Source organism: Colobus angolensis, unplaced genomic scaffold (assembly GCF_000951035.1).
Source record: "Colobus angolensis palliatus isolate OR3802 unplaced genomic scaffold, Cang.pa_1.0 Scaffold12, whole genome shotgun sequence".
Lineage (NCBI taxonomy): Eukaryota > Metazoa > Chordata > Mammalia > Primates > Cercopithecidae > Colobus > Colobus angolensis.
Window position 1 is genome coordinate 11365339 of NW_012113141.1, and position 11929 is coordinate 11377267.

At 50.1% G+C, this 11929-nt stretch overlaps 1 protein-coding gene across 1 annotated transcript in view; it reads right to left on the bottom strand.

Moving 5' to 3' along the window:
• The window catches only part of DLG5 (discs, large homolog 5 (Drosophila)), a 136569-nt gene that overhangs the window by 49451 nt on the left and 75189 nt on the right, over positions 1-11929 (bottom strand). Inside the window, exons 6-7 of the mRNA XM_011928797.1 lie at positions 2881-3140; positions 1313-1625 (exon numbers count right to left, since the gene is read on the bottom strand). Coding sequence (XP_011784187.1) covers positions 1313-1625; positions 2881-3140 — 573 coding nt within the window. The remainder of the gene's footprint in view (positions 1-1312; positions 1626-2880; positions 3141-11929) is intronic.

Below are 11929 nucleotides of genomic sequence, written 5' to 3' on the forward strand. Positions count from 1 at the left end.
GGGAAGCTGAGGCATGAGAATTGCTTGAACCCAGGAAGTAGAGGTTGCAGTGAGCCAAGATTGTGCCACTGCACTTCAGCTTGGGCAACAGAACAAGACTCGGTCTCATAAAAAAAAAAGAAAGAAATAGAGGCCTAGAGAGGTTTGAGACCACATGACTGAGGAGGGCCATCTCTCAGCAAGGGGCCTGTGTCTCACGCATTCCCCACATCCCCTACCACTGCCCGGGTGTGAAGAGGAGTTGTATCAGTTGAAAGACATGCTGGTCACCCATCAGGCATCACCTGCCTCACACTTGGTATGGCAGGACCGGGTAGTAATGATCCAATGCATACCACCCCTGCCAATCTGCCTGACCTTTAACACCTTGCTTTTTGCTTCTCATAAACCACCTTTGAAAGCTGCATTCTAACTGACCTGCACAGAAAGGCAGAAGAATAGAGGGATGTGAATATCTGAGAACTATTCTGATACGAAAAAAAATCTGCTGTGATCAAGTCTAAAAGCTCTAATCAGAGCCACACACAACACAGACTGAAGGGAATCTCCATGGGCCCATCCAAGCCCCAGCAGGGCTCAGCTAGACCTAGGGCAAGGAGCTCCACGATGAGGAGAGGTTGACTGGTAGGAAGGAGGCAGAAAATCCACACTGGCCACCCAGGAGTTGAGCTAGGTGGCCCAATCCAATGCTATCAAACATCCCAGCCCCCCAACCCTGGAGGTGTGGCCCCCAGACAGCAAGGCTTCAGGAGAAGAACTAGGAGGCTCAGCCTGCCAGCACATCTTCCCAGCAGGAGCCTGAAATACTTTTTCAAGAGCAGACTCGATCAGATGACACTGCTGGTAGAGAAGGGCCCCTGAGGGTACTCTTCCAGATGCAAGAGGCCTAACGTATCTATGGCTTTGGGAACTTGGCCTTGGTATCTTGCTTCATAATAAGCAAGTCCTTGAGATATCACTGACTTTCAGCATGAGACTGATCTGCAATTACGTAGCAATGGGTTTGGGTGTGAGAGTATCGGTGTGCGTCATCTGACTCTTCCTGGTGTGTAAGCTCCAGGTATCCACGACTATGTCTGGGCCTTCCCCCCTCCTTGTCCCCTGTAATCCAGACTAGAGCTGGGCATTGAGCATGAGCTCAGGAGTTACCTGGGTGGTGTCTGATAACCCAGCTTGCACTTAGGCCTCCTATCAGAAGCCCTTTACTCCAATGGGAAGGAGGCTTCTAATCCAGACACCATGCACTCTGCAGCCCCTCTTCCCGGGACGCTGTAGGAGAGGCTGAAAGCCAGCCGCCGGCCCACCCACCTACCTGCCGCAGCGCCTCCATCTCCTCACTGGCCGCCTTCTTCTCAGATGTGCTGCTCTTGAGCTTGGACTCGGCCAGTTCCACCTCGGTCTGCAGCTTGTCCAGCTCAGAGATGACCTGGTCGCGCTCACTCATGATGAGCTTGTACTCGCTGTACACAGCATCCCGCTCCTCCCTGTATTTCTCCGACTCCTTCGCTGTCTTCACCTGCGTGGTTCTCAGCTCGGTCAGCTCGGACTGCAGCAGCTCCATCTCCCACTGCAGGTCCTTGTTCTGCGCTGTGGCCTTGTTCAGCTCATGGTGGATCGCCTCAAACCTGGGGAGAGAGGTGGTGAGACGTGGGAGGGGCGGGGGCCCTGCCCGGTCAGTGGCCGGCTGCGCTGCTGCCTCCCGCCAGCTCTGCTGTGCTGGGCAGTCAAGTGTGAAGTTTCAAGTGAAGTCACTCTCTCCACCCCCAAGAGAGAAAAGTCACGGAGTACCAGTGCCCCCAGACCTGGAATTTTTCTCAGCCCTTTACAAATGCCAGGAGTTGAACTGAGGACATCATGCCCTCCACTCCACTAGAAACAACAGCGTATTTCTCCCACAGTCAAGCCACATTAATTTTAAAAAACAATAAAAACAAAACAATGCCAGGATAACAGCATAAAGAGGCCTTAACGATCATTTAGTCAAACCGCCTCATTTCACAGATACGAACAGTACAGCCCTGTGACAAGGTCATCAAGTTCGCTCGAAGAGCACAGCTCGGTCCTTCCAGGCCGGGGGGCATCTTCCACACAGGCAGCCTGCAAATCAGAGCCCATGGCTCCAGACCAGCAATTCTCAGTATGGTCCATAGACGCCGGTTCTGCATGGAGCTCCATTACCCAAAAAAAAGTATATTATCTGATGATTTATGTTTGGGAAACTCTGCATCTTGGCTGCCTCTTGGAGAGTCTATCTACTGCACACCACCACACTGAAGGCTCTGAGAAGTCCTGCCGCAGAGACATCTGTCTGGGTTCAACCTGGCAATGCTCAAACCTATTTATCGCCAGAGAGCACTTTTCATGTGAAACTGATAAATGCTCCAGAGAACTGGTGATTCACAGGCACGTACTCTACAAAACACTGTTTGAGGGCATATATCACATCTCTAAAGATAACAGAAGACACACGCCCCAGACAATTAACTTTCCTATTTGCTAGGTGGGTGACTGCCACAGAGGGGAGAGGCACACGGCAGGGACCAAAGAAACAGGATGCTCAGAACACACCAGTATTTATTAAGAATTGTGTAGCGCAGTTAATATAGCAGACCTGAAATTTCTACATCCTCAGAAAGGCCCGCTTGCAAGGCTAACCACTGAATGGTGTCTGTGAACCTGAAGGTAAACAGGGATGTTCAGATGGGAGGAGGGAGCCATGATTCCCAAGACAGATTCGGTGTCAAAAAAAAAAAAAGTTTCCTGGTCAGAAGCATTTTTTGATTGAAAAAGCACAGTAACTCATGCTGTTCTCATCACCTGGAGGTGGCTGGGAATCTTACAGGACCCATTTGCCCCCAGCCCCTGTGGCCCTAGCCCTACCTCCTCAGGGAGAGGGCACACTGGTGCTGCAGCTGGATGGCCGTGTCCCTCTGCTGGGTCAGCATCTCCGTCTGCTTCAGCAGCCGCTGGTTCTCCTCCCCAAGCTGCTCCAGGCGGCTCAGGTCTGCATTGTGGATGGCGACTTTCTCACTGTACCTCTTCCGCAGGGCGTCATAGTCCTTCTTGACCACCTCCAACTTGTCCATGGCCGTGTCATACAGCTTGTTGAGAATCTCGGATGACCCATTGTGCTTCAACACCTGGAGACCAGAGAGTCCCACTTACCAAGGGTCTGGGGGAGGTGGTGGAAGAGACCTCCCACTCTCACTTTTGTCTGTCTGAGGGTGGGACTGATGACAAGGGGGGGGTCACCCTAGGGCTTCTGAGAGTCTTGAGGTCCAATTCTCCAGGCCTTGCAGTCACACTGGGCTGATTCATTTAGATTCATTCAGTCACAAGTATTTACTAAGTATTGTGCAGAACAGTTAACACAGCTAACCTGAGATTTCTATATCCTTAGAAAGACCTGCTTGCAAGGTTGACCCTACTGAATGGCGTCTAGGAACCCAAACAGTAAACAGTTCTCTAGGCTGATGTAAAACTTTCTTCCAGTGATATAAGCAGCTCTGGTACTGAGCCTGTACAAACAAAGTGGCTTATGCTGAACACCTGCTTTCTTCTGGGAGTACAGAATCTGGGTACATGCTAGGCAGAGGTACCCACATGACCAGCCCCCAGTAAGACACTTGGGCACTGAGTGTCTAACAGGCCTCCGTGGAGGCCAGCACTTCTCAGGTGTTGTTGGGATTCCATTCTGGAGGAATTCAGTGCATCTGGTGAAACTCCACCAGGAGAGGACTCCTGGAAACTCAGGCCCAGTTTCCTCTGGACTTTGCCTCATGCGCCTTTCCCCTTTGCCGACTTTGCTCTGTGTATGTTTGTTGTAATAAATGTCAGCCATTGAGTATAATTACATACTGAATCTTGTGAGTCCTCCCAGAAAGTCACATAGCCCAGAATCAGGTTTTGTAAATCGGACCTAAAGACTCTCAAAAGCCCTAGGGTGACCCTCCATGGTGTAGGGTACCCTCGCATCCCATGCAAATACCTAATATGTCTAGCACTGCTCTAGGTGCTGGTGACGCCAGACAGGATAGAAAGAGGCTGTGACCTGTGGGCCTTTTATCCTAATTTGGAGGGTGTGGACACACAGATAGGCCAAATAAAGTAACTTCAGAGCAAGGTAAGAACTATCAAGAAAATAAAAAATAAAACAGTATAATGGGCTGGAGAGAGCCATCTGAGTAGCAGAGTGGAGGACTGTGAGGGAGGCTAAGGCTGAAGAGGCTTCTTGAAGAAGGTGACTTCAGAATTCAGAGGCAAACGAAGAAGAGCACACCGGGCAGAGGGGAGGGCAGGGGCAAAGGCCCAGAGGCAGGGCCTGCAGGCATGTTCTAGAGATAAAGAGAGGGGAGGGACAGGGCGGAGTAGCAGGAGCCCAGTGCACAGCGGCAAGTGGATTCAAAGGGGACCTGGAGAAGTGGGCATGGGCATGGGGGTGGCCATGGCTGCAGGGCTCACAGTGAAGACGGTCTCCTGAGTGAGACAGGAAGCTGTGGAGGGTTTTAAGCTAGACAGCATTCTACTCTGAATGACAGGCACTAAAGTTCATTTGGGGTGCTGTTATAGAGAAAAACCAAACCAAGAAGATGAGTTAAGAGGTTGCCAGGGGGCTGCTGGCTTCGGCTAAGCACCTCACGGGATCTGAGGCCTGGGGTGAGTCACTCCACCTCTCTGGGTTTCAGCTTCCGGATTCCTCAAATGCCAAGGCTAGACCAGGTAAGTTTGTCTGGCCCTTCCAGCTCCAACAGCCGAGGAATTCCCTGGTTCATTCAGTGGGGGCCTGGATTATCAAGTGTTTGCAGCCTAGAGAACCAGAACCTGGGACGATGGAATATTCCCTTTGGAGTTAGGGTCAGCCCTCAAAACACATGAAAAACACAAAAAGCAAAAGAGGGCTTAATTTAAAAGTCAGAACCATAGCAACAAGAAAGTAAGCTCCTTCCTCTAAGGCCTAAGCATTAGATGCTAGGACTGTCGACTCTTAAAGAGGAAGTCAAGGAAGAGGGAGAAATGGAGGGATGGGAGGGAGGGAGGGAGAGAAGAGGGGAAGGAAGGAAGGGGAGGAGAAAGAGAGAAACAGAGGGAAGGAAAAAGGAAAGAAGGAAGGGAGGGAGGGAGGATTGGTTCATTTCAGGTTCATTCTTTTTCCTTTATTTATTTTTGTAAAGCGGAACATTTTCTTTCAAGGGAAATCTCACTAGGACACCAAAATATAGAATTTATTTTAAAAAGCAGTACACAGGTGTTTCCGGTGGTCAAAATCTTCACTGTTTTGTAAAATGGCATCACTGTTGCAAAACAGGAATGCACATTGAGAACCAGAACCTCACTGACAGTGCCCGCTCTACATCTTTATAAAAAAAAAAAAAAAAAAAAAAGCCTGGCCAGGCACAGTGGCTCATGCCTATAATCCCAGAACTTTGAGAGGCCGAGGTGGGCGAATCACCTGAGATCAGGAGGTTCAGACCAGCCTGACCAACATGGTGAAACCTTGTCTCTACTAAACATACAAAAATTAGCTGGACATGGTGGCAGGCACCTGCAATCCTAGCTACTCGGGAGGCTGAGGCAGGAGAATCACTTGAACCCAGGAGGCGGGGGTTGTAGTTAGTCGAGATCGCACCACTGAACTCCAGCCTGGGTGACAAGCGCGAGACTTCATCTCAAAAAAAAAAAAAAAAGGAATGGGCTCACCCATGACCCTAATCCGGTCAATAAACTCCTGAAATCTGGTCAACCAATGCCTTCCACTCACGTCTGGAAAGGTCCAGCATCTAAACTGGATTGCCCTGATTGGTGAGCAATACCTCAAAAATGCCAATTAAAGATTACTTCAGGCTGGGCGCGGTGGCTCACGCCTGTAATCCTAGCACTTTGGGAGGCCAAGGTGGGCAGATCACAAGGTTGGGAGTTCAAGACCAGCCTGGCTAACATGGTGAAACCCTCTCTACGAAAAATACAAAAATTAGCTAGGCGCGGTGGCGGGCACCTGGAATCCCTGCTACTCAGGAGGCTGAGGCAGGAAAATTGCTTGAACCCAGGAGGCGTAGGTTGCACTGAGCCAAGATTGTGCCACTGTACCCCAGCCTGGGTGACAGAGCAACATTCTGTCTCAAAAAAAAAAAAAATTACCTCAAATGTTTTACTCTCTAAATATCCCCTAAGCCAAGTGAGAACCCCATTGGCTCCAAATGAGTCTGTCTGGTTTGCTGGGGAACAAAGGCGGCTCCCATTGCCTGAGTTCCCCACAAGGTGGCAGCCGCGCGGAGACGAGCCAATGCTCTCCTGCAGCGGCTTCCCGCCTTCCCAGCTCAGAAACAAACTCGTTCCAAAGGCAGCCTTGAAATGATACAAAGCCGGGTTCTGGGCAGTAGCCCAGCAGAGCCCACCTCCACCAGTGCATGGCAGAATCAGGAGTCTATACCATGGTTCACTCTCTTTGCAGTCCCCTGAACGGCTAACCTTGAGGGGCCTGGATCCAGGCCTGTGTGACAATCCAAGGATGATTCAGGGCCGTGGGAATCAGGCTGCCAGAAAGGGCCATGAGAGTGGGCCACAAATTCCCAGTGCGACAGGGTGGGTCAGGGAAATCCCAGCGCAGACCTCGAGGTCCTTTATGCTGCTCCCCTCAGCCTTCATAACATGATGGGATACTCGGGTCAGAAGACCGAGAGAGAGAGATCAGGCCCCATACTGCTTCCACCACGATAACCGCCACCCTCGGCCTGTTCCACAGGTGAAAGCTCCTTGGGAAAGGGTCGTGCTCACCACGAGCTACTCCGCCTCCCTGCAACTCCTAACCTCCAGTTCTCACTCTAGCCTTGGAGTCAAACAGAATAACCTGTTCCCACAGTGCAGCAACCAGATACTCAAAGAGGCTCCCAGGCCTCCAAACACTTCTCACCCTTTCTCTATAAGCAGGACTCAGTGCCAGGCCTGTGCTACGTAACCAACAGCCTCTGAACAAAGCTGGGGAACCAGGTCACGGTTAACTCAGGAGAATCCGAAAAACTAAATCTATTAGTCTAGAATATTTCCCTCTTAACATTAGAGGATTATGTGCTAGGTATTTCCACATGTACGTGCACACACACACACACCTCTAACTACAGTCAAATGTTTAGCTTCCCAGCAGAGGCTAATGAAAGAGAGAACATTTAAATTTGGCCCAGAATTCTAAAATTAAAGTGATCACAGTTCACTGCAACCTCAACCTCCCAGGCTCAAGTGAGCCTCCTGCCTCAGCCTCCCAAGTAGCTGGGATCACAGGCACGCCCCACCACACCTGGCTGATTTTTTATTTTTTGTAGAGATTGGGGGGGGGGGTCTCACTATGTTGCCCAGGCTGGTCTTGAGCTCCTAGACTCAAGTGATGCACCGGCTTCGGCCTCCCAAAGTGCTAAGATTACAGGTGTGAGCCCCTGAGCCTGGCCTGAGAGTCAACTTCTCCCCTCAGGCAAGCAGCAGTCTTTAGAGATGACGCCCCGCCGGCCTGAGCACAGGACAGTTGGCCTGTGAGTTTAAGGAGAAGGGGGTGGAAGTTACACTGGGGAGGCACAAAGACAGCCATAGTCTGGGCTGCTCCCTGCAGGGAGGCCAGGAAGAGACCAACCCTCCTACCTGTACCCCACACAGGTCAGAACACTCCTCTGTGGACTTCTCTGTAAGGGATGCCCCTCAGCAACCAGGAAACCCCTCTCCTTCCTTCTTTCAGGCCCATCAAAGGGCATTCATTCAGGATACCTGGGACAAGAAAATCGACTTTCATGAATTACAAGAGAAAGTATATTTTAAAGACAGGGGAAAGGGCAAGGAGGAGGAGACAGAAGACTCTTGGGGCCTGAGAGGTTTCCCAAATAGATTGGCAGGACCTAGGAGAACATGTGCACTGCCCTGGTCTCAGGAATTCTACCTGTAAGGCTCAAACTTCAAAACGTGTGTGCAAAAGAGCACAAAGACACGTGTGTCCACTGAAACATGGTTTGTAACATGGGAAGATGCTGACCACCAAGACGCTCCACACAGAATTTGATTAACACCTGACAGACAACAAAACAAGCAAGGACCTTTTTGGATGTGCAAATTCACAGAAAACGTAAGGAAACCCATGATATATTGTAGGATATTTGTTTTGAAAGCAGGTTTCAGGGAACAAAAAACAAAACTATACGAGTATTAAATATGACATTTAAAAAAAAGTCTACAAGGATCCACATCCATCCCAATGGTTTACACAGAGGATGGTCATTTCCACAAAGCTAGGCTGGGTCTGAGGAGGTGGGTGGCTGCCTTCCACATTGGTTGAAGACTTTTTTCTATTTTAACCAAAGAATATGCACTATTTTAGTAAAGAAAAAAGATGCAAAAACACCCTCTACTTAGATTCCCCAACCAAGCCTCATCAGGGTCTCCTGGGCATTCTTGACACAGCCTAGAAGAATGCCCAAACCCAGAGATGGGGATGCCAGGCAGAGGCCCTCCCCAGCAAAACACACATACGGACAAAACACCTGTCTGCTGCTCTCAACCATGGCGCCCCCTCCCCCAGGGCTGCCTCATTTCCTCTGAGATAAATCATGCAGAGGGCCAAGAAGCCCCACAAATCCCTCAAGCAAACACGCAAGTCAAACAGCACCATTTACCCTGCAAGGGCCTCTTCAAGTTTACAAGGCGTGGGAGGAACCCAGCAACAAAACTGCCCTTGTCCAGCAAGGTTGACCTTTGCCCTCGGGCCCAGCGGGGAGCAAGCCTGTGGCCATCCCCGTGTCCTCGCTTCCTCTGCTGCTGGCCTACTGCCACCTGGGCATCCACCCCGCGCCTGACGAAGGCAAGAGGGCCCGGGATGCTGGGATAGGGGGCTGGCCGCCCAGCAGCTCTGAGATGCTCCCAGCCCTGCTCCCTGTGGCACCCAGGCCTCTTCTCCTGGTGGGGTCTGGAGGTGGTGTTTGCTGAGAGGCACTGGTCCAGCTGAACTGACCTGGGGGACCCCAATGACCAGGATGCATCCCTACCCCCACCCCTGCTGCCAAGGACCACAGCGGTAGGAAAAGGAGAGCAGGGAATGGGCTGCAGGGTTGGGGAGGAAGACCCTCCCCTGTTAGGCAGATAGGAAAGGGAGAGGGGGATGGGAGTGGGAGGGACGTCTCAGTCTGAATGTCTGTAAAGCTGAGCAGGTGCTCAAGAAAGTCAGAGAACAGGAGACAAGGAAACTTTACGGTTCTTGAGGGCAGAGTGCTCTCTCTAAAAAATATTTTTTTAAATTAAACAATGTTTTGTACAGATAGAGTCTCTCTACGTTGCCCAGGCTGATCTCGGACTCCTCGACCCAAGGGATCCTCCTGCTCCTTCCAAAGTGCTGGGATTACAGGCGTGAGCCACCGTAGCCAGCTTGGATTTCTCTACTTTATGACAAGGTGAAATTCTGAGTCTTTTTTTTTCCTCTCTGAGTTATAATTTACATACCACACAAAGTGTGCAATTCAGTGTTTAATATATTCACGAGGTTATGAATCCACAAAGTTGTGAAGCCACTACCACTATCTAATTCCAGAACATTTTTATCACCCCCAAAATAAACCAGTACCCATCAGCAGTCACTTCCCAAACCCCAAGCCCAAGACAACCACAAATCTGCTTTGTGTCCACATAGATTTCCCTGTTGTGGACATTTCATGTACCTGGAATCATAGTTTGTGGTCTTTTGTGGCTGGTTTCTTTCATTGGCTGTCATGTTTTTGAAGTTCATCCACATTATAGCATAGATCAGTACTGCATTCCTTGTTATGCTGAATAATATTCCATCGTATGGATAGATCACATTTTATTTATCCATTCATCAGTCAGTGGACCTTTGGGTTGTTACCAGTTTTGGGCTGCTATGAATATTCACACCTCAAGTGTCTGTGCGGACATATATTTTCAGTTCTCCTGGGTGCACACCTAGGCGTGTCGCTGGGAGGTCACCTGTTAGCTCTGTTTAGTTTTTTGAGGAATCACTAGGCTGCCTTTCACGGTGGCTGTTATCATTTCTTCCCACCCACAATGTATGCAGGTTCCAATTTCTACACATCCTGGACGAGGCAGATTTAAACTCAGACTTGACAGGATTAGAATATCATTAATGACCACAACACTGACTGAGTGCCTCATACACACGGGCACACGGCGCCAGTGCCTTTCACGCAGTATCTTCGTGACAGCCATATAGGACAATTCTGCTACACTGAGATGCTCCAACCTCACACTTTCTAGCAAGGCTGTGGGGCTTCCCGTGGACCGACGTGGAGTCACATACACTTCTGAAATGATGACTCTCTCAAGGAAGAATAGAATCCAAATTAAACCCCAAGGCAAAAGGTTACCTGAGCCAAGCATAGACCAAGAAGAACAAACTGCTGGCAAAAGAACAAGAAAACAAAGCACACAGCAGGGTGCAGGTGAAGGCTGGGAGGGGCCGCCTGCCCTCAGGTGGGGGAAGTTACCACACACCCCAGGGCAGAGAAGGGGCTCAAACCCTTAGAGGGCCATCCCCTCAGGCAGCTTCCATCCCCTCAGGCAGCTTCCATCCCCTCGGGCAGCTTCCATCCCCTCGGGCAGCTTCCATCCCCTCGGGCAGCTTCCCAGGAGCTTTGTTTCGACACAGCACCGCCATCCTTACCTGCTTCACACGCAAGATTTCTCCAAAGGATTTCTTTTGAGGTTAAAACTATTTTTGCCTTTTTAGAAACTGAAAACCTACAGTCTTTAAATCTATTTGCTCTAGGAAGCTCTACTGACATGCACAAGGAAGGGTCCCTGCAGGGGGAATGGGTTGTGGGCAGTCCTAACCAGAGCTAGCAAGGCACCTTCTACTCTCATTTCATCCTTAGAGAAATGCTCCAAGAGCACCACCCCCAACTCCTGAACCTATAAAGGGTGAAAAGGGTGTTGTTGCAGCTTCTCTGAGCCATGCAGCAGGTGCGAGAAGGACAGTCTTCCTGTTGCCGGCTTTCCATTACCAAGGCTCAGTCGAGACCTATGGGCTAAACACCAACCTCCGCCCCAGCCACTGGGCCTGACCTCACACAACCAATTCCCCTAATCAAAGGGCACACAAAAAATACTCTAATCGCTCCAAGTATATCCATCTTGGGGTCCCTTGCTGAGCCTGCCCTGGTTACTCCACATAAAACCTCAATCAATACCGGAGAAAAGAAAATAAACAGCAAGTTTTTCAACAGAAGCAAGTTTTTCAATGGAATACAGTTTCACTGGAATATGGAATATTCCTTTTTTCTAAACAATTAAACCTTAAAGCCATTAGGCAAAGTAGAACAAGACAGGGACCTACACTGGGGCAGGTCGCCCCAGAGGGGATTTCACAGTTGGCACGGAATGAGGAGGGGGTCCTGGCATCGCATGCGGAGACCAGGCCTAGCAGAGAGAAGGCATGGGGTGGGAGAGCCCATAAAGGGTCAGAAGGGGATGGGAACGGGATGGGGGACTGCAGAGGGCATGGGAGGCAGCTACACATGGGGGATTGACCAAGTAAACAAATTAAGAATAACAGGAATCGGCAGGGCGCGGTAGCTCACGCCTGCAATCCCAGCACTTTGGGAGGCCAAGGTGGGTGGATCATGAGGTCAGGAGATCAAGACCATCCTGGCCAACATGGTGTACCCCGTCTCTACTAAAAACACAAAAATTAGCCAGGTGTGGTGGCAGGCGCCTGTAGTCCCAGCTAGTCAGGAGATTGAGGCAGAAGAATAGCTTGAACCCGGGAGGCAAAGGTTGCAGTGAGCCAAAGTCATATCACTGCACTCCAGCCTGGGCGACAGAGCAAGACTCCGTCTCAAAAACAAAAAAAACAAAAACAAAAACACAGGAATTACGTTCATCACTGTTTGTTTTTTGTTTGTTTGATTGGATTTTTTTTTTTTTTTTTTTT